The sequence below is a fragment of the Fistularia commersonii genome, chromosome 16, assembly GCF_037954325.1.
Source record: "Fistularia commersonii isolate RoL2024-O1a breed Wild chromosome 16, RoL_Fcom_v1.0, whole genome shotgun sequence".
Lineage (NCBI taxonomy): Eukaryota > Metazoa > Chordata > Actinopteri > Syngnathiformes > Fistulariidae > Fistularia > Fistularia commersonii.
Window position 1 is genome coordinate 4,540,069 of NC_141299.1, and position 27,969 is coordinate 4,568,037.

Consider the following 27,969-nt stretch of genomic DNA (forward strand, 5'->3'; position numbering starts at 1 on the left):
TGCTTGTTTCTAGCAACACTGTCCAGCAGTTCAGAATTATTAGCATGGCGCTCAGCACAGTTTGAGTACTCTCCCCTCTCTTGTGTTCTTATCATGTTTGGCTTAATTCAAGCATTTGACAGAGGTATTTTTTAAATACCCACCGGACGACTTCAAAGAAACTAGGTTTTTGGAACAATAGCCTTTGTTTAACCCCAAAAAAAGTCGTTGTTAGATTACAGGTAGCCTGCTAACTAGTAACGTTAGCAAGAACTGGAAGATAGGGAGGCAACAAGAGGAGGAGTCCGGTGTTGGACGAGGTAAGCTAAAGTGTAATTACTTTAAAGATGAGCGGAACTGTGTTTTAAATAACAACTTTGTGTCCTCTGGTGTATGTCTTCTATTTTGTTTGAGTGCTTAAATTCAAGAATTAGTTTACTCCGGACAGTTACCAGTATTTACATTAACGTTACCCGCCTCGCTGTCGGATCATTTCGGCTAGCAAAACTTCTTAAATTTACGCTAAACTAGCGGCTCCGTCGTCTTTTGATAAAAAGAAGATTCGTCTGGGCCGAACAAGCAAGTCTAATCAAGAGTAAACCAAGTAACGGCACACGTTTCGTTCGGTTAGGAGAAGTTACGCAATAATAACTTTTCCCCCCCCTCAATAATTGCGTCGACGCTAATTTACTCTACTGCTTAGCTTGACAGTGAATAACCATTACTTTTTGCGATAGAAACGAGAACAAGACAGCCCATCCAGACTCAGCTCGATAGACTACGAATCAATATCCGGGAGATTACTGTATTTTGACACTTTTTCTCTCCTTTTCTAGAATTCCTACGCTCCCCTTTAGAGAAAAATCAAAGCATTTCACTCCTCGCTGCTGCATTGCCGTAGCTGCCACTTTTCGTACATGCGTGCTAACTGTGCAAATTTAGAGGATCGGAGATTGTGTTTGAGAATAAACACCGGTGTAGTTATCCCCGATTGACTTAATTAGATTTACACTGGTCTAAAGCTCATGTTCTTTGAAAAACAACCAGGTCGTTTGGCTTTATTATTTACCGTGGCTACTCAAATATTGCGTTTATTATGGTGAGATTTATTCTTCATGTACAATGTGATCATATCTGTATCACTGCGTAGATATGATTAATTTTCACCTCTTTACCTTTTCTTTTTTGCAGCTGATGCAGGTGCCATGGCCATAGCTAAGGCATGGGAGTGACATAAGAGCTTTTGTCCTGCTTCTAGACAGAAACCTCAATTAAATCATGCTTTTGTGCTGAAATACAGACAGAGGAACATACAGATGATGGATGAGTCAGTATTGCTGGATTTGCTAGAGTGCCCGGTTTGTTTGGAGCGCCTGGATGCTTCAGCAAAGGTTCTTCCATGTCAACACACATTTTGCCGCCGATGCCTCCAGGGCATCTTAGGGTCTCGGGGAGAGTTGCGCTGTCCAGAATGCAGAACACTGGTGGAGTGTGCTGTGGATGAACTCCCAAGCAACATCCTCCTTGTGCGCTTGCTGGATGGAATCAAACAAAGGCCAAGAAGGGCTGGTCCCGGAGCAGGAGTTTCTACAAACGGCACATCTGGAGCCATGGCCAGGGTTCACGGCGGTGGAATTAGGGACCAGGGCACACCAGGGGCCCAACCCCAACGAGCTCAGGCTAAGAGCACGCTTGTCAGGGTTAGTATATTCATCTTTACTGAAAAGGGATTAGTTAACTTGTTTCTTATTTATGTCCAATTGGAAACAGTACATTGGAAATCCTAGGATGCAAAGCGCTATATTATCAGTTATTCCTTCTCTGAGATAACTTATCTAAATACCAGCTAGTTGACTAATTGCTGATTATTCCCAATGGCAGTAATTTAGATCACTTGATAATTGAACCAAGAAATTATTCCTCTCTGCATTAACTGCAGCTTGACGTTTTCCATAAGGAGGTAACTGCTGCCATCATTGCCAAGGCTTTCATGCAATCCCTATATATGCTGCAGTGTTGTTTGTTAATGTGCTTGAGAAATTCGGAGTAGACCTCTAAGGGGGCGTAACATATTATGCTTTCTCAAAGAAACCAACAAAAATGATAAAATAAGAAGCTTTTAGAAGCAGAAATATTTCCTTGAAAGCCCTCAAAATTAAGAAATAAAAGTGCATTTACTTACACTGCTCTTTCTAGCAACTCATATGGAATTTTCCCCAATGTGGGGCTAAAAGAATTTCCTTATCTTGAGTATCAGTGCTTTTGTGTTTATTTGTGGGTGAAAATACAAAAGGAATGGAGATGCTGAGTCATAATGAGATTGTTATGCTTACAACTTGTGTTTTTTGCCATTCACTGAACCAATACCCTTATTTATGGTGCTGTTTTATGACTTCCCTCCTGTGGGAAAGTCAAAACTTGTGGTTCTGTTTGAAGTACAATATTTTTTGATTTAACCTTATGGTTTACTCACGTTGAAAGGTATTATTATCTGGGATAACTGTTTTCACAGGCTTGATACTACCACATTAACAGCTGTCATGTGAATTATGAAATGTATATGAAAGCATTACTTCCTTAGACTAGGTCGGACTAACCAGTGGGGAATTAAGTCTATGTGACTCATTTGAGATTAATCTTTTAAAGGGGATAATATGTTGACACAGTTCAGTGCAGAAAATAATCACTCAGGAATTGTTAAAATATCCTAATAATGATTTGAATGAATATTAACCTTGATAAATTTGATGTGAATAATGTGTTTACTGCTTGTTAGAAAATTAGCCCAAAATAGATTAAGGTAAAATATGTGAACACATCATTGACCCAATGCTTCAAGCTGGAGATGAAAAGATGCCATGAGTTCTAAATTGAGTCATCAGAATGTCAATAATCAGATTATGTATAACCAGCCATGCAGGTATGAAGATCATAGACATTGGTGTATATTTTTTATCAGGGTAATAATCTCCTTGTTTATTTACTATATCACAGATTTAGAGTTTCAGTCTAATTTCTAAGTACTTTGGGTATTTTGGAATTCCCCTAAAGATCTGAAAAGCCTACTCAGTGGAGATGAAGATGAAGACATTTCAGAGATTATGCCTGCTTATTTTTGGCTATAAACAATGCTCCTCCATTTATACACACAATGTTATGGTTTATGTGCACAGTTATTAACAGTTCAAACGTTGTACATTTTATAGCCTCCAGCTACGTGGAAGATTGCTGAGGTTTTGACTGATGGTGGTTTCCTTGTGTTGTCTTGCTGTCCCAGAAGAGTTTGCTAATGGTGGGGAACAAGAAATGGCCGAGTCTTGCAGGTGTAACAATTTCTGAGCATAAAAGACTGGGATCAAAGCACTTGCTGATTGGCTAGCCTGATCTCTGGCCAGAGCTCCATGGGGACTGCTCGCTTCACTGCTCCTGGGTGACACTCTTAAGTCCCACTTCTTTTTTGTAAGTTGTCTTTCCCTTGAAATGTGGGAGTATCGCAGGGCTGGATCCAGCTCCTTTGGTGTAATACGCTTGTCCAAGCTAGGTTCCACCTCTGATTCATGTTATGGCCAGAAAAATGGCTGTGTGTGCGTGTGTGTGTGTTTGTGTGTGTGTGTGTGTGGGGGGGGGGGGGGGGGGGGGTCTGCCTAACAGATGCACAACAGGGTTTTGTCTCTGGTGCCCTGTGATCTCAAAGACTGACCAACACATGTGGAATGGCCTAAAGAGATTATCTTTGTATGGTAAGTAAAAAAAAAAAGCTGAAGAGTGTTAAGTGAAAGGTGTCATGACCAAAAGGCACAAATGTTAAGTGAGTAACCTTGCACTGTCAGCAGCAGTTGTTCGACATTCTGCTCTGGTTTGCTTTGGTGAGGTAATAAAAAGCTTTGCTTTAATGTTCTGTGCTTGTCTGGCCTTTCACATTCAGGTGGATGACTCACATTCATGGTGCTCGGTTACATGAGTGTTTTGTCTTGCTTTTTTCTCATAATTGACTCATAACAGTATTTTTACATGGAGTGGGAACAGAAGGCTGTGAGGTATTGGCTGTGAGCTGTCTGGACGTGGAAGATCAGGGTTCACAAGTCATTGTGGTCAGGGGTCAGGGCCAAAGAAGATGAGGGGAGAGGAATTTGATAGGGTGACCATTGTTGTCCTCCAGAGAGGTGTACTAGTATCCCTACTGACCTCCAACAGAGTTGTGCCTTAATGTAAGACTGCTACTATTTTGTTTCTCTTTGTTTTTTTTTTTTTACTCTTTGGGGAGTGAATTATTTGGATATCTAACATACAAGAAATGCTCTAAAATATATTGTTCTTCTTTTAATAATGATAATATTGTCAAAGGTTATGCCATTTATCATTTTGTTTTAATTTTAATTAGCTATTATTTGTAATACTGGTCTCCTTATATGTCTGCTCTGCTGTGACTGGTATTTTGTATGTTCATGAGAAATAAGATAAACACTATTGTTGGTTAAGCTTTTAGGGACTGAACTAGGCCATTGTGTCCTCATTGGTCTTTGGCAATGAAGCATACAAAGTTTCCTGTTAGCATCAGATATTTTTTTTTTAATTTGCTTCACATCCAGCAGTATGATTCTAAAAGCTTTTTCTTTTCATATCACCCCCTTTCAACCTCTGGATTGCCTTCCTATTAACTAGGCATCTTTTGTCCTTTGGGGAATTGATCATGTTGATCCCATGATAATTTAATTTGCATACAGTATAAAGTAACACCTTTATTCAGGTGATTATGTGGAGCAAAAAAATAAATCTTTTGTTTAAGGGTTAAAGTGACCCATAGACAACTGGATGCTTAATCCTGTTTAACAATTTCTTTCTGATTGATAGAAAAGTAGAAATATATGCATTGGGTTCCATACAGAGAGGTAAATATTGAAACACTTGTTCATCTTACTTCTCTGAGGTCAGTGATTCACAGTAGCTTTCTTTGATGACATCAGATTGTTGTTGAAGCCTTTCCTCTCGGCAGGCTGGCTGACCTCTGTCTGTGTGACAGAACCCCATCATTACACCCTCATGCTGCCCACATATTGGCAAACACTTGCCTATTGCTTTCCACTGGGAATTTTTGGTTAGTCACTCCTGCTCTCTAAATGTACTAGCCCTTTTCAATAGCCTCTGTATTTCCCATGGCGAACTATAAGTAGCAGTGACCTTCTGGACATTGCATGTCAGGGATTTTGGAGCCACCTGGAATTTTGTATTAAGAAGCACTGAAAAACACTGTTTTTTTTCACCCATATTTCTGCTGTGTACCACCTCCCGACATGCTGTCTAAATCCAGACTCGAGCCTGTTAAATGTCTAATGAGATTAGAGCTTTATTAGACAGCGAGTCGGCACTGCTCCCTGCTGTACCTATACTGCTGACTGCTGACTCTCATTCTAGCGAAACAAAAAACACTTATTTCGTGCACCGACATATGCATCTATCTGTTTACCATTAAGGATTTCTCTGATACTTTTTAAGCTATAGGATTAGTAGTATCAGACAATTGTTTTTCTTTTTGGTTCAGTGTCAGGTTGAATTGTATGGTTCATGACTTCGTTGATCTCTGAAGTATGTATAAAGTACATAGAAGTTGGCGAATTGTCTAATCATTAACTTAGAATTAAAAATGTTTGTAGAATTTTTCAATTGTTTTAGAAATTGACAGCTTTTGTGTCTTGCTGGCCAAGAGGTAGGGAATGTTGACGGACTGGCAGCATGTCAATCTGTTAACATCCATACATAAAAAAAACATGCATCACCCTATACAGCTATTTGGAGATTTCACATTCCTTAAGGTCCGTCAGGGTTTTGTAAAACATATAGTGAATGAGCAAGTGTTGTATTATTCTGTGGGAAATTACAATCATCTGTGTGGGGGTTTACGTAATGGCCAGGAAAAAGTTCAAAAGACCAAATCATGTGACTTTAGGCTCAGCTTTGGTTGCCCCCACATTGTTGGGTAGCTCAGCTCCCGGTGCAGGGTGTGTGGTTGTCTTAATCTATTTTTGCTTTCAAGACCCTGTAGCCCAAACATATTTAGTAAAGTTTCTACTTGTTGTGTTGAGTCCAATCTAACCTCTTTCCCTAGACAGTGGTAGGATGTTTTTGTTAGGGTTTGTTTGTGTTTCTGAGGAATTTTGTGTGTAGTCGGAGGTCATTGTTTCCCCTCTAAACATTAGGCATGTGTAATCTTGTACCACTTGCTCAAATTCAGACTTAGCAAACGCTTATGGAGTATTGTCATGTACTTAATATGTATACACTATCACTTTTGTAAGACATGCTTTTGTGCTTGTCTAACCCCATATCTCTTGCCTTAAAAAAAGTGATGTTGTAATGGAGCAGTTATAATGCCCATGGGTTGTTTACCAGCCAAATGATCACATTTGCCTGAGACTTATGTCCATTTCTTTTGTCATGATCTTCTACACCATCTGTCACATTGATTTGTTTCAGAAAGTAGTTAAGAGCTTAGTTTTTAAAATTTTTCCAGGTGAAGTGGGCATTAGAAGATCTGTTTTTGTGTTCATAGTCCAGGTCAAAACCGATTTCTTCCCCAATCAATTTTGAACCCAATTATCAATGTCTGAGATTGATGGAATTTGGAATTTACAACCCTTTTTTCTTTCAATATATGTATTGGTATGTTAGTTATTTACCAGCCATATTGTTTTATGAATGTTTTCTGAGGAATTTATTCCTGTGACTGTTATTTCAGCTGTTTGAAACACTTTGTTCCATTGTGTTCCTTCCCTATTCCCAAGATGCCCTTATTACCTGCCTGTCTTTACAAGACCAGTTTGACCTCTCACCCTATGTTGTGATTGGTGGGCCAGAGATGGTCATCCATGGGCCGTTTGATTGTTGGTATGTTATGTGCAACATTCCCATCCCTAAGGCATCAATATTTGCTTGAGTTTCATTTTCAGGTGTCCGATCTCTTCATGTAGCTTAGGGCAGCAGTGACTACAACTGCAGTTTCCTCTTGCTTATATGTTAGCAATCTGTTGTTGTAGACCTCCATCTTGGTTTGGAAAAAAAATACTGTGTGTGTGCGCGTGCATGTGTGTGTTAAAAGTTCTCTTCAAATATCTTTCTTAAGCTAACCCTAACCCTAACCCTAACCCATGATAGAGATGTTTAGCTTGAGTTTGAATTACAATGTGTTTCCTGTATTGCTAATAGAAAAACATTTTGAACGTCCAGTTTGTTCAATGTGCCAATTCTTGACAAATATATCCATAATCACCGGTACTCCCGGGGATCAACACATAGACGTGTTTGTTCAATAAATGGAGAATATATAATATATAATATAATATAATATAAATGGAGAATAAAGTTGTTCTCATCATCTCATCTCATATTTCCTTCAACAAGTTTCATTACAGTTGATTTTGGGGAAGAATACCATTGCAATCCTGCAAGATATTTATGGGACATGTACTGAGTTTTTTTTTATTTACTTTGTACTTTGTGGTTAAAAAATAATTTTTTTTTCCTTCTTCAAAGAAATTACGCAAAATCGAGAAATATTTTAATGAAAGCTTGCGTACTTATTGAGTCCACATCTGCAGGGTCTCTGGCTAATGGTGTGTGGTCAATTATTTATGTTGACTTGAACGGGGAAGAGTGCTGACAAAGACGGGGTCTGGAGGTTGGATACAGCCGGAACATGTTTTCTTTATTACACAAATACCCACCTCAAGTACTGATTATTGACTCACAGTATGTCCTTACCTTTCCAATCATAACAACAGTGATTACCAGCAAGTGTGCTTTTGGCTTTGTTTTACACAAAAATGCTTGAAACTAGGGCAATATATATATATTTTTAATGAGTGATAGACTTGATTTATAATTTAAAAGTGCACATTGTCACCAGCCCTCATGTTTTTATATTCATTGAAGACAAAATGGTGTCATGTCATGCTGATTGTTTGAAGTAAAGGCCGATTAGTACCTGGGCCCATTTAGATCCATTTGAAACTTTTTACGGGAACTAACTCTTATAGCTTATGCGTCCCAGATTTATATCACTTTTAATTTGGAGTTGGTAGCTGCAGCTGTGTCATGTCAGCAGAATTACCCACTATTGCAAAGTTTTTGTAGGCCTATGAAATATGCCCAGTCTTCACAAAATGGACTGAAAAAGCCTGAGCCCTCTATCAGAGCAAACTAACACAATATAAAATGAATTATATCACGTGTAAGAGTGTACCCCTGAGAAAAAAAAAAAAAGGGCCCAAACTCTTAAGGTCTACATGCTTGCCCTATGAAACTTCCGCATGTGATGCCTCAGTTAGCACTCTGTGGAATACAATGAAACCTATCAGGTACATGTTGAATCTGGGCATAATTGAAGATGGAATGAGTAAACACACTAACACTTTCTTTATAAAGTGAAAAAATGGTCAGTGCTGTGCATCTTGTTGAATCTTAGAACAGATACAGTGTTTGTAACTCAGTCCCTTGCCAGCACTGGGTCAATATCCTGGCTTTGTTTGTCCACCAGAGAGGCATACAAATTCCAGCCAATACAAGATTGTTTTTTAAGTTGTCCACTGGTTTGAGATTTAACATAAGACATCTTTATGTCATTTATACATCACAATGAAATGGTGTTCTGTAAACTGGTTATCAAATATGATTGCTGACTTAGCAGTGGACAATGCCATGCAGTTCCCAGGATCCTCTCCAATTTGATTATCCTAAAATGTCGTTCACGCATGACAAATAAAATGCAATCAGATATAGAAAAGCAAAGTTGACATAACAAAATGGAAATACTGAAATGGGTTCAGTATGTTTTCTTTTTTTAGTATAAGTTTGGCATATACATCATGTCCTGTTCCCTATCAACTATGACTTTCAACACTCCACGCAAATTGAAGTCAGCCAGAGTAGAGCAGGTGGCTCTTACTGAATGACTAAGATGAACAAAAGGCCATAGACACTGCATGCTTTCACCAGCACAGTGGAGTGTAATGTGAGGAAATACTTAGTATTCAGCTCGTATTGACTGGTACTCTATACACAGATACTGTGACATTTGTGAAGTCATCCCTCTGTAACTTAGATACCAGCTAATAGCTAACTTTTTTAGTCTTATACCTCTCTTGATACTAATCAAGCACACAAAATATTTGGCGAAACATTACTCTGATCTTAATTGTCTTCGCAACCAGATTATAATTATAGTATACCTGAGTTTCTTCTTGTTGATTTATTTATTTATTTTCTTTCTTTCTTATTTTTTTGTCTTTCGGTTTCATAGTGCTTGCTTCTATCTTACTAGCACTGTCTGTTCTGAAATGTGAGTTGGTTCCTGTGAGTACAGTTCATCCCAATGTGTGAACTGGCACCAATCTTAAGAGTTCTGTTTTCAGCTTTTGAATCAGACATGCAACATGGCACCTTTTTCTCAAGGCAGAATTCCTCATGAACTCACAGATTGTATACTTGGCAACACTTGGTTTTGTACCCTGACTCCAAGGAGAATGGCTTCGGTCATAGTCCGCAACCTTGTTTCCTGTGAACACCCCCAGAATTACAGCTAAAGGTCAGAAATGGGCAATAAAACTGTATGTTGGTGGGGTCAGTTAATGGTTACTCAAAGGTGTAGCTTTTGTGGCTGCTGCTTAGGGTTAGTAGAAGACAATGTTGCTTGTAGTAATTTGTTCATTGACCTAGGAACATTGATGGATATGGAAGAACAAAGGGAGTGTTTAGTGGGCTTTTTGAAAAACTCTTGTTTTTTTCTTCTTACACATGATCCAGGTTTCCATCTGGCCTCCAGACTCCTTTTGGTTGTTTTCGTGCCTGTACACTAATGCAGAGCCTCATTTGCTATGTTGAGAGGAAAACAAACATGCTCACGGAGATGTAAGACAGAAAATGTTTTGAAAGCTTGAATAGATTGTTGCACTTTGTTATAAAATGCACTGAGGTAGCTAAATGATTCATCATGTTAACCAAATGGATTCTGTTTATTGCTGTATCCCTTTCACTTCTGATGATAATTCAATTATTTATTTTTAAGTAAGGTATAACCAAAACAATTGTAAAAATTAGTCAAAAATTGTTAAAGGAGTAATTTAATCATCAAACTTAAATAGGTTTCTTCGTCATTATCTGGAGTGGTTTAACATATAGCTGTCAAGCAAACTTCAACATGACACCGTATTTAACGAGGAAAGTTTATTCAAGATGTACATGACAAATAAACATGAGTTGCTGCATGAATCCTGTAAATCCAATATGGACCTCTAACTCTAATAACATGATTTACTGACTAAACTTCATGCGGCGGCTGAATACCGCTGTTGATTTTGAAAAAGACTTGATTACTTACAAATATTTTATTATTTATCATCTTTTTGTCTTGTTTTTTTTAAAAAAATCTGAATTACTTGGTTTGTTGACGCACATTTATTGTGCTCATGGGTATCAATTACACTCTTTAAACCATTCCCTAGGAAAAACACATGCAAACCTTTCCGTTTCATGTGTTTAGCAATTCTTGGCAGGAAGGCAAACAGCTATTTTCCAGAATGCATATTTAATGTCAGTTATGTATTTGAAGAGGTAGCCAGTTAACAACATGGACTTTATCACCACACCCTCTCCTTAGATAGGACATGAGCTGGACACTGACCGACTGTCTCTCATTCGCTTCACTACACTGTCAAAAGACTTATAAAGAGCCCTAAATATGCTTCTTTGTAGAGTTTCTATAGAAACAGGGATAATAATAGTTCTGTCGCAGACCAAGAGTAAACAACTTCAGATGAGTAGGCTTATGTTACAAGGTTCTCGTATGAAGGGATTGGCAAATCTTTAAGTATCCTTGATACAGGCTGATAGTATGTGAAGGTTTTCTTTTTTTTATAAGAGTATCTCCTAATTTTACATTGAGAGTAGTAAAAAGCCTTACTTGGAATACACCTTGAATACAATCAATCATTAACAATTTTGCCATTTTATTAGCAGTTTTCGTCTTACACAATTTCTTTTCTATTTCAAAACTTTTTTTCTACATCTGTGTGAATGTCTGTTGTCCACATACTGTCTTCTGAATCAGGAAACCTCTGGCTCAGAAAGCTAAAAGAAGCCTGATATACAGTGGCCATTAAACTTGCCATTTGGAATCTATTCATAATAAAGCAGCGTTAGTGGAGTTGAGGTCCCCTAACCCTCACTTATCCAGAGTCGTTGATTTTGCCAAGATGTTCAGTAACATTTAATACAAATGCATTTGGTCTACTGACCAACAGGACACCTTACTTTTATAAGGAACATCTGCCATGACATCAAAAGAAATTAGAATAGGATAAAAATAGAATGTGCCTTTAATTGTCCCACCGTGGGGAATTTTCAATAGATGTTCGTATATAAACCCCTCATGCCCCATATGCACATACATTTTTGTTTGTTGTGCCCCTGCTAATTGTGCACATCCTGTAGAAAGCTTGAAGGTGTGCATATGGAAGTGTAGATGTGTCTCGCACTTAGACATGAGGTCTAAGGTTTATGTCTACTCTGGTTTCTCAGAACCTTTGAACTGATGACAGAGCAAAAATTACCTCACCAAAATACCAAAAAAATTGTTTGGCAAGAGGGGAATATATCTAAGACAACTCAATGCCCCGGAGGATCACAATATGAGTATTAAATTGTTTTACTGATCACTGGAACCCTATTAATACCAGAGTCAAATGGCTCCTAAACATTACTGTATAAAGGTAAGCTGTAAGAAAAATCGTTCCCATTTCACCATTCTCCTGTAGCACCATATTCTTGCTTAGTGCTTATTTATCAATTTTTAAAGAGCTCTATTTTTCTTGGACAGTCACTATCCTTCAGATTATCCTATCTTAATACATAAATGGGAGCAAGATGTATTTTTTCCTTTCCTTGGTAGTATAGTTGTTGGATCAGAATGTCTATGTCTTCAAGTATCACAATTAGATTACACTTCTGAATTGATTGATGATTACAATTTCATGAACATACATGTGGGAGAAAGTTTTTACTGGCATGCAAAATTTTGGACAGTACTCAAAGTGTATTTTGATACAACATTCTTTAATTTTAGAGATCTCTGAGCATTTGAAATATGAAATTAGTTCTGAGAGCTTGTTTTTTCTAATTCATAATCTCATGTCATAGTTACAGTCTTCAATATGTGATTTGTGATGATGAAAATAAAATTAGGTTGAGAAAAAGGTTGCATTAAAATAAAATTTTGTCTTTTATATCTTTTCTGCTTCTAACTACACTTCAGTGAGATGGCTTCCTAACAAGCAATTTTGGAGCTCTATCAGTTGTAGACAGATAACATTTTATAAAGTCAGAAATCTATGTTGGTTAAGAAAATTGCAATGGACAAGTTTCTTATAATGACTTAAAAACTGTATTTCCACAGTGATTTTTCATTGACATTGATGTAAAGTAATGAGTTAGTTTAGTTGGACATCGCTCTTCTTAACGTTCTTTATAGTAACATCAGCTTATGTTGCCATAGGAGGTAATTACAGGGTACTGCCAGATGCTTTTAATTTCCCTATCTGAATGTTTGTAGTTTGACCTTAAGTGGACTTTTTTTTATCGATTTTATGTATTGCGTCTCTGCATGTACGTACATATATGTAAATAATCATTTGATTGATTGACATCCAATTTAGATAAACACTCATGAATCTTGCCTTTTTACCACAATTTTTTAGGTATTAGAGAGAACATATTACAGTTCAGAACATATTACACTTCAGTTTTGTGTACAGTATTTCCCAAGCAAATCAGCAGTAGTGCTGACTTAGGACATTGTGCTCGTACTTAAAAGGTTTTATTATAGGCCTTGACCTTGGTGTACAAACAAGCACTTAGGGACTTTTCAGTTTTAAGGAGACAAGCATTTCATATTTACCATGTAATTAGATCCCATTTGTTTTGTGTGGCCTGAATCTGTTTTGTCATTTGAAACAAAAATGGCAGAGCTTCCTCCATCATTTGCATTCATGAAAGTCCCTGCCAGGCCTGGGTGTGCTCAAAAGCCTGTTTTCCCCTGAAAGGAGGCTGAGGTCCAATGCTGTGTATAGGGGGCTGCAATACCCCTCCTCCCACTGGTCCCACTCCATGGGCTGGACCTACAGAACCAATTGGCTCTGTGCTTCAGACTGTGTGATTCTCTGCAGCAGGGTAATGTCACCCTGGCTCACCATCACGACTCATTCTGTACTTTTATTCTCCTCTGAGCCTTTAAACGGTTCATTAGCCTTTAACAAGACTGCAGAGCCAGTTCCACTTTCAGATTTAACCCGTCTCTCTCCACCTCATTTGTCTGCCATTTTTCTTTATAACTTTATGCCTTCCTTTTATTGCGTCCCTTTCAAAGTTGAAATCAAGTCAGTTGGTTGTGTTTATGATTCTGATCACTGCCGAGGATATTATCCAGAAGCTCTGGGACAAATGGTGGGCTTTGGTTTGAACTAAAGTCTTCCTTATAAACACTCATCCTAAATGGGGAACATTGATGTTTCTCCATCCATGCACACCCCTTTCCACTCGCTGTTTTGGTTGTCATCTCCTGAGTAGGCCTTTTAGGTCTCTTTTAGCAGCCTGAAAAAAACAACAACTGCAAAAGAAAGGCAATGGTCCCTGTGCCTTATAAAAGCATTAGTCAACTTGTCACAACCTGCAAGGCTTGTCATACTTAAATTTTGAACACAATACTCTTGTTTTTTTTTTTTTTTTTTTAAAACCTCTTACATATAAAGGTGCCTTCAAGTGTGTGTGTGTGTGTGTGTGTGTGTGTGTGTGTGTGTGTGTGTGTGTGTGTGTGTGTGTGTGTGTGTGTGTGTGTGTGTGTGTGTGTGTGTGTGTGTGTGTGTGTGTGTGTGTGTGTGTGTGTGTGTGTGTGTGTGTGTGTGTGTGTGTGTGTGTGTGTGTGTGTGTGTGACTGGTCCCTTTTAATTGATTCAGGATGAAAACAGACTTAATGTCATAACTTTTTTTTTTTTTTTTTTTTTTTTTTGCACCTTGATTCTATTTGTTTTCCATTCCTGGGTCTTGCACTGTGTTGTGCAAAGTTATTTATTATTGTTTCAGTTGGGATGGACTTAAGTGTTGCATCTATTCATTTTATCTTTGCATGCCTGTCACTGTTTTAGGGTGTACCGCAGCTTCCTTGTGCCAAGGCACTCTACAACTATGATGGCAAGGAACCAGGAGACCTCAAGTTCAGCAAGGGCGATATCATTATCCTGCGCCGGCAAGTGGACGAAAACTGGTACCACGGGGAGATGGGTGGAGTTCATGGCTTTTTTCCCACCAACTTCGTGCAGGTCATTAAGCCACTGCCACAGCCACCACCTCAGTGCAAAGCTCTCTATGACTTTGAGCTGAAAGATAAGGAGGCAGACAAGGATTGCCTGCCCTTTTCTAAGGTGGGACTCACTGGCTCGTTTTTAAACTTCTATTCTATTACACTATTTTAGACTTCTAAACTATTACACCACATTTAAAGCTTTCATTTTTTTCCAAGATGTTTTGTTTGTTTGAATGTCGGTATTTTTAATTAATTGTCATAGAAGTGTTTTAGATTTAGAACACGGACTCACAATAAACAACTAGTTAAGCTTGAGAGAAAGAATGCCACATAGAGCTAAGAGCTTAATCACCTAATTCATTAATATGTCTATCACTAATAGAATTTGGTATGGTCTAATAAATTGATTGTCCTGGTGTATTGTATGTGCAGCTCTATTATAAGTAGATGGATTTATATGCCCATCAGTTGTAAAATACTCAGAAAATAGCTTTCTAAACAGTATCATTCATCAGGCCTGTTTTATTTAGCTTTCAAGCATGTACCCTTTTACAAATATTGTGACTACATTTTTGTTGTTACCCAAATAACAAGACTTGATGTGCAATATTCTTCATTACGATCTTCCTACTCTCATGTATTTCAGGATGACATCCTTACTGTGATCCGCAGAGTGGATGAAAACTGGGCAGAGGGAATGCTGGGAGATAAAATTGGAATTTTTCCCATCTCATATGTTGAGGTGAGCAAAAAACTGGAATATTCTTTAAATGTACAACATCCCTAATCAATAATTCCCACTGGAACTCTTGTTATGCAGTTTATAATTTTTCCCAGCTATTTGTTATTATGCAGTCGATACCTAATTTTACCCAGATTTTATGAAAATAAGTAAAAGTTAGGGTAAATCTAAATTGCGTTTGACTCAAAATGTACTGTCTGTTTTAAAAAAAAAACCAACTGATTATTGTGTTCACAGTTTAAGTATGACAAGCCTTGCTGGTCGTGACAAGTTAACTAATGCACACATGTAAAAAAAAAATTGACATTATGATTATTTTGTTTTCCAACAAATTTTGTTTAGATTTTGTTTAGCCATTGCCTTAGGGAAATATTTTTCCCTTTTTTTTTTTTTTAAATTTATGGTACACTATAGTTAGTGTTGAAGGCAGTCTTAAACGTAGTGATGTAAAGGTTTTTAGTCAGGTATTTTGCTTTTATGCCTTAAGGTTTGACTCGGTGTGGTTACATGCCGGAGACTAACCTGCACAGGTCCTGTAGTAGATTGGAGTCAAACACTTCAGCTTTTATGTCTTTAGAAGGGGTTGCTGCTCGGGGCAAAGTGTGACAGTGAGGAAGAGCACCCTGTGATTAACTGGTACCTTATTTTAGTGTTCCTCCTTTGATTTTTAGTTAAAGTCACACATTAAAGCGCCTTTAAAGGGTCATAAAGCTTGTTGTGTCTTAGTAGGCTTCCAAACACCAGTTCCTCAAGGGTAATATGTCCCAAGGTGATGTTTAATGGATTATACAGAGTCCCTACTATCTCTGTGGACTAGAAACAGCTGGTTTTCTAGTGCATTTTAATTATCTTATTTTTGTCCCCAGTTTTATTGTCTAGTTTTCCTCCCTCTTCAATTTCCGATGACCATTTTTCTCCCCATTAGTTCAACTCTGCAGCTCGGCAGCTTATAGAGTTGGACAAGCCATCCGACTCTAATGGAGACTCTGGTGAGGGTGCATCCTCAGGGCCCCAGAGCAATGGTGCCCAGCGGACAGGGGAGAAGAAGAACAGCAAGAAGCGACATTCCTTCACCTCTCTCACCATGTCCCACAAACCTATGTTAGCTCCCCCACCCCAACGCCACTCAATGGAGATTAGTGGGCCTGTTCTTATCAGCTCCAGCAACCCCACAGCAGCTGCTCGAATTGGAGAGATCAGTGGCGGGCTGTCTTGCAGTGCACCTTCACAAGTAAGAAAATTAATAAAAAGAAACAGAACATCCATCATCTAAGTGATGTGCTAAGTACTTGACTTAAATTAAGCCTCTCTTTTGCGAAGGGATGAATGAACACCCCGTGTTCATTTACAGCATGCTGTTAGTTTTCCCTCTAAACATGCGCTGTGTGCTCGTATTGTTTGTTTTTTTTTAACCATTTGCCACAATTTGGCATGTTTCAATAAAATGGCCTTAAGTTAAAATGAAAGTTTGCATAGCTGATCAATTTATCCTCTGCGAAACAGAACATAGATAAAATACACAGCCCAGAAATCAAGCAAGTAAAAAAAGAACTGTGGCTATATCTCATTTTGGTATGGTATGGTATGGTATGGTCATTTGGTATGACGTTTTCCACGTCATACCAAACAGACCATTGCCTCACCCAACATTTGAAACCATGGATGCATGTCTCCACTTTTCTGCAAAAGCCACTGTAGCCTAGCGCTCAAAGTTACCATGCTAACCATGACATGACAACAGCTTGCTGCTTTATGGCTGCCAGCTGCTTGAAAGGGGAGACTTCCTCATTATCAGATTTGTTTCATTTCTTAAAAATGAACACATTAAGTAATCATTTTCAAAATAAGCCACCACACAGCTATTCAAAAAGAACTGATATTTTATCTCAGTTGCAGTTTTTATAAGGGTTTTGTAAGTTTGCACTTGTAGTGCCAGTTTGTACCTGAAAATGTATAATTTGGGATTTTTTGTTAAAGCTTCTTAACAACGCTTCACTATTTTAGCACGTTCAAACTACTATTCACCTAATGTCCCAAATCAGCTCTCATCTTCTTCAAGCGTCAATCAGACGCTTTCATCTTCTGTGATTCTTTATTTGTTCCAAGATTGGAAATGTTTGCATGTCAAGCAAGGCAGACCTTAAGATTCATGTCTAATTCTTTAAAACCAAAACCTTTGGATCTAGATTGATTTTTTTTAATTTTTTTTTTTTTACACCAAAGATGTGTACCCACAAGACCCTTTTATCAGGCCTTTAATGACTTTGGACTTTCCCACCAAATTGCTGGGAATAAACTTTTTGATCAGTGTTTTTAAAGTGATAGCTCTTATGATAGCATTATGCCTGATTTATCAAGAGACAAGTCTGAAAACAAATACAATAGGCTCAAGTCAATACATGCATGGCACTTCTATCCCCTTTACCTCTACTCATCTTCTCTCTTTATAATACACAGACAAAAAGACAACAAAGGCAAGCCTTAGTTGCCTCGGGGGCTGAGTTGTCTGTCTTGGAAATGGACACTCCCACTATCTACAGACATTCAGAACAACATCAAGCATTATCAAGGAAATTTAATGATCTATTGTTAGGAATATTTTACATAATGTTTTATTTAATCATCACAGCGATTTTAACAGATAAGTGACAACTATTGTCATTTTTGAGCACATTTATTCCAAGCTGTCTGTTGGCACAGCCATCACACAATAGATAATGGAGCACTGAAGGCAGAGTCTGATATTTCTCTGTCTTCTGTACAGTTCACCTTTTGCGAGGTTGCTCTGTAGGGAGCAGTCATGCATGAAGAGAGACCAGAGGCTACAGGGAGATATTGTGTGTCCAACAGTATGGTCTTGTTACCAGGACACCCTCATGACTCACATGGATGACTTGCTGGGGAAAGCACCTCTCTGTTTGGCCAATGAAATCTTGTCTCTGTTGGTCGGCTGATTTAAGGTTACCAATCAAGTCATTAGATAATCATTGTAGTTATGGCCAAGTTACTGGGACAGAAAGGTACATGACTATATTGCTGTTGAGAATACATTTTCACACAGGAGCAGGAGACACTCCTTTCCACCATAAAATGGAGATGATGGTTTTGTATTATTATTATTCATTTCAATGTGTTTCCATATTTGACTAAATTGTCCAGCATATTAGTTTAAGAAGGAGGTAATGTTTGATGGTCCACTATTCCTTCTGTTAACAGGTACACATTTGCACAACTGGGCTAATTGTGACCCCACCTCCAAGTAGTCCTGTTACTACAGCAACGGTCTTCACATTTCCCTCAGAGACAAGCTACACACCAGTCCCTGTGGTATGTGAATTGTCTCTACGTCTTAATCTTAGAAAATAGGACAAGACCAAGTAAATTATTTGTCTTTGTGTGTGTGTGCGCGCGTGCGCGCTTATATAGTGTTTAAAGTCAAATTTTATTTATATTGTGATGTACAGTATGTGCTTGTGTAAAATGCACACACAAGGTTTAGCCAGATTTACGCACCAAGCATGGTGATGCTTATATATTGATAATAATCGTTTTCTTCCCTTTCAAACAAGTTTGGTATTGCCTAAACATAGTTATTTTGCCTTTTATCAAAGTATATACACAGTTCAGCCATAACATGTTGACCAGCTGACTTGTGTGGCCCATTGGATCTCTTTCATAACACGGACATAAACACTGTGACCAGTCTGCAGCTACATAGCCCCATACATAAATGCACAGAACTAGCAATGACAGTTTGAGCAAAAATACTTTCACAATGGTTCAGATGTCTCTGGATAGTCCTCTCCTCCTACCTGCATCAGTGAGCCTTGGTGACATAGGACCTTGTCGCTGATTCGCCAGTTTTCCTTTTTTGGATACATTTTGGAAGATATAAACCACTGAAGACCTGCATAGGAGCTGCAGTTTTCAACCCACCACAATTTGGCCCTTAAAAGTCAGTGACATCCTTACGCTTGTTGATTTTCAAAGTCCAATGCATCAAATGAGGACCAAAAAAGGTCACTGGCTGCCCTATATATCCCACTAACTGGCCTGCCAGTGGTCAAAATGTCTTCACACTTTCGTCAAATAAATTGAAAATGCTTTTACTCAAAACAGTGATACATGAATTAATATGCAAGGCCAACAATGAATTTCAAAAAAAGGAAAATGAAATGATTAGTTAATCATTTTCTTATGATTGGTAATGAACAAAGCAAAAAAGCTAATCAAAAGATGTCCTGTGAAATAACTTCTGCCCACCGAAGCTTGAATTACAGGTGGTCCACACAGTGGCAATACTGTTGAGATGCAGACTGCACATGCTTGTTAAAGGTTTTTACATTGACCCTTCCAACATTGGAAATAAAAAATACATGTTTTATGTTTACATACATACCTTTGCTTTAATATTACATGTTAAAAAAAGTGGACTCATCCATGATCAGTAGGGTCAATACCTAAATAGCAAATTACATCTTTATGTTATGTTGAGGAAAAACATCAGTGGAATTAAAATTGTCTTGAGGTCTCCTCAGTCTACACAAAGCAGCATGCATACTTCCTGTCTGTCTATGTGTATGTTCTGACATGGAGTTTCTGAATGAGCAGGAATGTGCACACAAAAGGTTGAGCTCTCCGCTTCACTAGGGAACTCTACATGATGTTTTTGTACAGATGATTTCTCTAGCCTGCAGGCAGCCTAATTACCTCAGCTCAACCGTCAGCAGTGAACCGAAACGCACATCGACACTCACATACACATAAGCCTGTACACATACCACAGGGTGAGGCGTCTGAGTGCGACTCTCCTCCCCCATTGTGTCATGGAAGCTATTACTCTGCTGCTCAATGCTGGCAGACCTGAGCTTTGAAAGACTTGCTCATTTTGTCTTTGGCATCATTATAATGCAGTGTGCACTCATTTGGTCTTTTTGTTTTGCAAGAATGTCGATGCCATGTGCTTTATGTCGCTTAATTTAACAGTTAGGTTTCTTTAGCCCAACACTCTTGAATAAAAACAGTGTAGAAGACAACTGTTCAGAAATTGTTGGTCCTCTTTCTCTTTTCAAAATCATGTTTTCATACAGTGATTGCTAGCTCTGTGTCAAAAGCTGCAGTCAGTTTATAATCTTCTTCTTTTCCTTTTGGCTCTTCCCTTCAGGGGTTGCCACAACCAATCAACCTCCTCCATCTAACCCTATTCACTGTATCCTCCTCTCTCACACCAACTAACTTCATATCCTCTCTCACTGCGTCCATAAATCTTCCCTTTGGTCTTCTTCTAGACCAGGGGTGTCAAACTCAAATACACAGTGGGCCAAAATGTAAAAATCAGTACAAGTCGAGGGCTGGAGGGGTTCAGTGTTTTGTGAAAAACTTCTATAAATGAACTTATTGCACATATTGACCATGAGACTAACAAAGATTTTAAATTATTGTCTATTAAAATACATTAAACATTAAATAAATTAAAAATCAGTTGCAACAATTTCTTATGGCTCTATCTGCAGCAGCATTACTAATGAAAACATTTTTCTACTGCCAAAAAAGAATTTCCTTTAAAGAAAAATCCAACGTACCTTGTGGTACCAAGAAAAAAGTACAAAAAGGAAATCTATTTCAGCTCCGTTTTCTGCACTGATGCTCTCTAGTCTAATCCAAAACCTTGTACTGACAAAGCTTCTAAGTTGTTGCCGATAAACAACAACATTAAATACAAGAAAAATCTATTGCATTTATTTCTTATTGCTCCATAAGCAACACATTCTCATTCCATTGTGTTAACCGCCTGCCGAATGGTGAAGCCTCCCCTCTGTGTCACATACTGATGCATTAGGCGCCCCCTTTCCGTCATATTTCGACAAACCTGGATAAGGGTCAAATGTTTTTTTCTAATTTTTCGACGACACATTTTCATGCATCACATACTGGCGCGTTTGGCACCCCTTTCTCCTTGTGTGTCGCATCAATGAAGGAGCTCTGATAGTTGTTAAATGTTGTCCTGTGGGCCAAAGATGATCCTGTCGCAGGCTGGTTATAGCCCGTGAACCTTGAGTTTGACACGTTTGCTCAAGACCTCCTATCTGGCAGCTTCAATTCCCGCATCCATCTACCAATGCATTCAATATCCCTCCTCTGCATGATCGAGCCATCTCGGTCTGGCTTCTCTGACCTTCTCTTCAAAACATCTAACGTGCTGTCCCTCTGATCATTCCTGATCCTATCCATCCTCGTCACAAGAGAACCTCAACATTTTCATCTCCGCGATCTCCAGCTCTGCCTCCTGTCTTTTCGTCAATGTCACTGTTTCTAGACCATACAGCATGGCTGGTCACACCACTGTTTTGTACACCTTTTCATTCTAGTCTTCCATCGCACAGTACCCCTAAAACTTTCCTCCACCCATTCCATCCTGCTGAACTTGTAACTTTACCTCTGCAGTCACTTTTTGATAATAGACATCAAAAGGAAAGAAAGTGAGCCAAGATGAATCCACTCATGGTTTATTTGAGGTTTCCTGTAAAGTGTGACTGTTGACAAGTTGTTTTTTCTTTTTCCTTTTTTTTTTTTCTTCATATGGTCCCAATTAAATACTGAAATGGATCTCATGTCTCTATGTGGTCTCCTAGCAACAAACAAGCAAGCAGAAAAAGGAAATTCTCAGCTGCGAGGAGAAATCAAGGACAAAAAGTATCTGCCAACTAGAGCCAGACTCCCTCAGTACTGGCAAACTTAAGGGAATAATCCACATGACACATGATCTCTCTCTTTCTTTTTTCTCTTTGTTGTTACCAAACAAACTAGACTCCTCAGTTATGCAACGTACACTGACTTCTTTTGAATCTCTGCTGACTTCTTGTGTCACAGAAGTATACCCCAGTCCTTTAGCGCCATTTGAGGGCAGTGACTGACTATTTTGAAATTGCAATGTTCAATGAGAATATTCAATATTTTTTTTCTGTTCATATTCCGTGTTCATTTTTTTCGCAGGATACTCTCCCACCACCCCCACCACCTCCCCCACAATCCACTGTTGGTGGAGCTGCCTATTCATTGGCTGCTGGGCAGAGACCCTCCCCCAGCATAAGCGACCAAAGTGGGAGACAAAGACCCACAGTGTGAGTTGTAAAAACAGTCCCACACAAAAATATGCAGTCTTCTTTAATGTACAATGAAATGTCAGAGACAGTTTGCACATTGGTGGCCCATGCCTTTCATGTGCATAGTTAGTTCAGAGAGGGAAGCCTTGCTTGTCTGTAACCCCCCAAGCTGTCTGTGTGAGGCAGCAATGTGTGAGCTCATGTCCAGGTGATAGGGTTAAAGCCTGTGAGTGACAGTCCCCCGGGTACTATTGGAGGTCCTCATTGTCACCCCTTGACATATGACCACCTCACACTTCATTATTCATCCCAAGACACCTAACACCTGACAAGAATTAGACGCGCACATGCCTGCTCTCCCACAGTCGTCTGTGTCTCCTTGTGCATGGATGTCAGACTCTGAGGCATTTATGCTCCTTTTCCCCTGACAACAATGAAAGCGGAATAAAAACATCACAGCTGAGACCCCTATCTTGCTGGATGCCATTCCAGGCCTTCTTTTGCACTGCTGTCGAGAGATGACCCACAAATTGTTTTGTCATCCAGAGCTGATTTTCTCTGGGTCAAAGGGCGATGTCTCTGCTTGAGGGTCTCAGAACAGATGATAACAGATGAAGAACAAGACAGGCAAATGAATCCAGAACAAATTTCATGCTGTACAAAATAATAAACTCCTGTTTTTCATGCTGGATTAAATTGTGTGTGGTGTTCTTTCTGGATCTAGTTATGTGGCAATGTTCCCATACACTCCCCGTAAGGAGGATGAGCTGGAGCTACGGAAGGGGGAGATGTTTCTGGTGCTGGAACGCTGTCAGGACGGCTGGTTCAAGGGTACCTCCATGCACACTGGAAAGATAGGAGTATTTCCTGGGAACTACATGAGTCCAGTCAGCAGGTTAGTCATATTGTGCTGTTCTCATCATCACACATTCTATCATTTGTAGGTTCGTACAGCTGATTGAATTTTAATTCCTTTTGTTATGAAATCAGCAAACCTTGCTTTCACTTTATATCTTGTGCTTGAGCTTAGTCTAAATTTTAATCACCATATAATCTAAATGTATTTTTTTGTGTTCATCTAAAAGGGACAAATCAAGTTTAAAATCACTAATGTAATGTACCAACAACAGCAGATTGTATCTGTAATCAAATTGATTTCCGAAGTCAATTGGTTGCTCAAGACAAAGAAACACTACCATAGTAACAATACAACTCAACAAGAAACATACAAATGCCAAGGAAAAAGCTACAAACTGGCACAAAGAGTAAGGTAGGGGTAGGGAAGAGAATGCCATGGGGATTTCCTTTACCTCTTTGGGGCATTTTTCTAGTTGAAATTCCACATTTCCCAGATATTAGTTGCCTAACGGGTTGTGACAGTGTTTCATACATTTATAGGTTAGACATTAATTAGCAAGGTTATGTGTCAGCATGAAGATAGATGAAATAAGCTTGTATGTCTTGCTTCAACAACATTCTGGACTAGAAGAGTTTCAAATCACAGTCATTTTTTTATCATTTTTTTCTGTTTACCTCTCATGTTTTTGTTTCACTGCTCTCCATCTTTGCTTGCTCTCAGGACAGCGTCAGGGAGCAACACAGCCAAAGTGCCCATGAGTCTTTGCAGTCAAGCTGGTAGAGGGATCACTATTGTCAGTCCCTCGTCTGCCCCTCTTGGGGCTATTGTTGCAGGTACTGACTTCAACAAACCCCCCCCTGTGTGCTCTGGCTCTGTAGCTGCCAGCCCTCAACCTTCAGCTGTGGTAACAACTGCTCAAACAGCCACTGGCCAGCAGCCCAAAGCCCCTTTACATGTCAGCTCCCAGATGACTGTGAATCAGGCTCGCAATGCAGTTAGGACAGGTAAGTCCACTGAAAGGAGAGGGGTTACTGCTGTTGTTACATATTTTATGTTGTTAATGAATGTGACCTTTAAATTCTACATTTTAAATGCTGTTTGCAGCTGCATGTCACAATCAGGACCGGCCTACAGCAGCAGTGACACCTATCCAGTCTGCAATTCCCGTGACCTATCTCCCACACCTTGCAGTGTGTCCACAACCCTCCTCTAGTTCTTCTCAAGGCTGCTCCCGCGTCGGAGTGGCCCTGGGCTGTGCTGCTGCCTCCTTAACACCACCCAACGTTAGTGCTGCATCTTTGGAAGGTGATGCTTTGAGACCTGTACCTGTCCTAACTGTGCCTGTTGGTGGTGGAAATGGTTCCGCTCTTAATCCCACAACAAACAGTGGGGCTGTCCCCTGCCGACTGGACAAGGACATGAAGGTGGGAAATGTCTAAGTTCTGTTGAGTTCATTTAGCCGTTTGTTAGTTTAGTATTGATGTGCAAGTACATGCTTTATTACCGACTTAAGCATATTTGATGTGTGCTTCATGTACTCATTAAGTGTCTTATATCAGCTGGTAGTGTTTTTTTTTTCAATCTAGAAAAGTAATAATGCTGTTCGAAGAGTCTCATTGTCAGTACATTGATGAAATGTCTACGGACTAATTCTTTGTCCTCCCCTTTTTCTTATACTACAATTTTTTTTCCACAATTTATGGCATGTCAGTATAAAAGGAATTTCTCCTGCCACAGTGGCAGGAGAAATTATGTTTAGGCACTTGAAATTAACTGTCTGATTTTGAAAATCACTTGTGACTCATGATTGCAGGCATAACAATCAGTTTTTTCTGTCTTGTTTTTAGAAAGAAAAGAAAAGTCTTCTAAAGCTGTTATCATCCAATAAGAAGAAGTCTCGTCCTTCACCCCCCTCATCCCCTACACTGGAGACAGAACTGGCTGCTGCTGGAGAGATGCTGCAAGGTGCGGTGGGACCTGATACGTCCTCTCCCTCTGGCTCTCTCAGCTGCCCGGAACCTGAACCTCCTGCTGCTGTTGCTTCTGCCTCTTCATCATCCTCCTCTTTGGTCCCTGACTCCTCCAATCGGAAGACCACTCCCTTGGATGCATGTGTTCCTATCGCTCCACCACCTCGCCAGCCGTGCTCTCTCTTATCTCAACATGATGCACGGCCCATCATATGTGAGAGGTAACCTGCTGTTAATATTGCCCCATCACGTCTTATTTCACATAGCAAGTGTAAAACTATATGTACTAGAATCCAGACCTATCACATCATTGTTGTACTACCCTTCATTCACTGATTATGCCTCTTTTAACCCACCCCAGGTACCGAGTTGTAGTCTCATATCCTCCCCAGAGCGAGGCAGAGCTGGAACTCAAGGAGGGAGACATTGTGTTTGTTCACAGAAAGAGAGAAGATGGATGGTTCAAAGGCACGCTACAGAGGAACGGCAGGACCGGACTGTTTCCTGGCAGCTTTGTAGACAGTATCTAACAAGCATGGTTACCTCCACCAAGACCTTGCTGATACCAAACTAGCCCACCACAGCCTGTCACTGATAAAACCAAACCAGTCAGCCTTCATAGGGTCATCGGGGCAGGACCAGGATGATCACTCTAATGTTCTTAGATCCGACTGTTGCTATCACTGGAAGAAACCGGTAATGGCATATGTGAGGGGCATAGAGCTGCGGAGAACAAGATATATTGTCACTGAAAGCACAGTGAACAGAGTCAGATAAGAGCACACAACCCGGGGTTATTTATATCTTTGCATCAAATTCAGTTGTTTAATGTGTGCCTTGTACTGTACTTCACTTTATTGTACATAAGATCACAAAGATGATTAGTCCTTAAACAACCAATATGAACTGTTGCTATAGATATGTTACACATTCTAATTTATTTCCTAGATTGACCTTTTTGTACTCTCAACACATTGAGGTTAAGCTGGCACATGCCTTATGTGATTTTGACCACATCATGTATTCCTTTTTATCAAACTGCTGATAGTTTCTATTTCAAAGTGTCACCTCAAGGTAAGATAAGGTGTCTCAAATGCAGCAAACCAGTGTAAAAGAGCAGTGTGGCATTTCAAGGAACAAATCAGATACTCCCACTGCTCAAAGACGTAACCTAAACCAGGGGATCAAAAAGAAAAAAAGAAAAAAACTATTGCACATTCGAGTACCCCTGGAACATTTCACAGCCATGTGAACTTCGCACATCCAAAATGTGTGAGCCATTCACAGGCCTCCACTGTGGCTCAGAACTTTTACCTTCAGTAATCTGGGATTTGCAAGTGATCAGCAAAGCTATCAGCAAGAGACATAGTGGCAATAAATGTGTTGCACAAATGGCCATGCCTTTTAGTATGTGAAAATACACTCCAGTAGCCTCAGCAGTCAAATATTGCTTATTTTGTACTTTTGTATTTACTGGCCATAGTAGCTGCTCTCCTGACCACAATCCAGACGAAGTTCTACATCATGAGAGTGACCTGACTCTGCAGTTATACACCAGACTATATTCTGTGTATATTTATGGTTGTTACAAATTCCACAGTTTTACACATGACAGTCTGTAATGCAACTGCCCTAGAAAAAGATAGTCATCCTTAAAATTGGTTCTCAGCATTTTTTACACCATGACTGATTCCCAATGTGACATCTAAAGATAGCTAAGGCACTAACCGAAGGACACAAGGCCTGAAGTAACATATCATTTTACTATTTCACAGGAAATCTTGTGAAGTATATATCTGTTCTTTTAGGAAAGATTTATTAATATCGATCACTTTGGGACCACCCTCCCCTTTTTTCAAATTTGTGTTTGCATTTGTCGTATTGGTATAGTGCATCTCCGCAAGTTTTTTCTGTTAAATGTAGTCTTTACTTGAATTACTGTAAGATTCTTATGATTTGAGGCATTTGTTTGTAATTTTGGTGCTTGTTAAGACAAAAGCCTGATGTTTTATGAAAGAAGAAAGAAAATTACCTTGTTTTATTCAATATTTCTGTATTTAATTCTGCCATTTCATTCTTTTCACTCAAGAATGCACCTGATGAATTAATGAAAATTCCCTTAAGGTAAAAAGATGCATCGTATAGTCTGACCCCTCTTGCCCAGTTAATGCAACATTAAATTTTTACTTGGAGGTCAGACACATGCAATCAATGAATTGTACCACATAGAATATTTCATCTAGAAAATGGATTTAAACACTGAATTGGATTCAGAGTTTCCACTTTTGTTTTATTGTTAGTCATGGGGGACCGCTGTGTAACTGACTGCTGGAATATGTTGTAGTATATTTTAAATGTGCGAAAGGATTAGGATTAGAATGGTACAAATCACTGATAGGGCCTTTTTTTGTCTATCCCAGTTGGTACTTTTGTAGAACTAACCCAATATTGATATTGCATCGTTGTCTTGGCAATCACCACACCAACTTCCAGCTCTAGGCTAAACTGGTCCTCCTGAATATATGTTTTTTTTTTTTTCACTGGTAAGCCTTTAACTCAGAACAGACTGAAAGCCAACACAGGTGCACACATCTGTGAAACTGTGCACCCTCTTAAGGATATCAATCATGAGTTTGTATTTGTAATTGTCATGCATAGGCTGCACAGATTCAGTAGTTACTAAATTTTATTTCCAGGTATTCAAACTCATTGCAACTTAAGCTTGTATTGTTGAAACTTAGAGATTTTCAACATGACATGTTGAAAGTCTTTTTTTGCCAGTAGTAATGTTCTTTGTGGGAAAATGGGGGAAATGAAATCAACCTATGAGACACAAGTGTTGTATGTGAAAAATGACATTCTTAAGCATTTGAGGGAATAGCACATTTTTAAGAGTCTCTATAACAATAAAAGCTAATGGTTTCCATAACTGCCTCAGAAGCAGGAGATTATGATTTGGTGATTATATCAGT

At 39.1% G+C, this 27,969-nt stretch overlaps 1 protein-coding gene across 1 annotated transcript; it reads left to right on the forward strand.

The window, feature by feature from the left end:
• The first annotated feature begins 49 nt into the window (after nucleotides 1-49).
• sh3rf1 (SH3 domain containing ring finger 1) lies at nucleotides 50-27,945 on the forward strand. The gene is made up of 12 exons (XM_086161452.1): nucleotides 50-299; nucleotides 1,171-1,679; nucleotides 14,166-14,441; nucleotides 14,970-15,065; nucleotides 15,991-16,296; nucleotides 18,282-18,392; nucleotides 22,059-22,186; nucleotides 22,893-23,063; nucleotides 23,748-24,031; nucleotides 24,132-24,451; nucleotides 24,875-25,218; nucleotides 25,359-27,945. Exons 2-12 carry the CDS (start codon nucleotides 1,296-1,298, stop codon nucleotides 25,525-25,527), a joined length of 2,589 nt encoding a protein of 862 aa, XP_086017578.1. The 5' UTR covers nucleotides 50-299; nucleotides 1,171-1,295; the 3' UTR covers nucleotides 25,528-27,945.
• Nucleotides 27,946-27,969: the final 24 nt, after the last annotated feature.

Coding starts and splice junctions, on each gene's coding strand:
- sh3rf1 (XM_086161452.1), top strand. CDS start 1,296: ATGATGGATGAGTCAGTATTGCTGGATTTGCTAGAGTGCCCGGTTTGT. Junction 14,442..14,969: donor ATTGCCTGCCCTTTTCTAAG/GTGGGACTCACT, acceptor CATGTATTTCAG/GATGACATCCTTACTGTGAT. Junction 24,452..24,874: donor GACTGGACAAGGACATGAAG/GTGGGAAATGTC, acceptor TCTTGTTTTTAG/AAAGAAAAGAAAAGTCTTCT.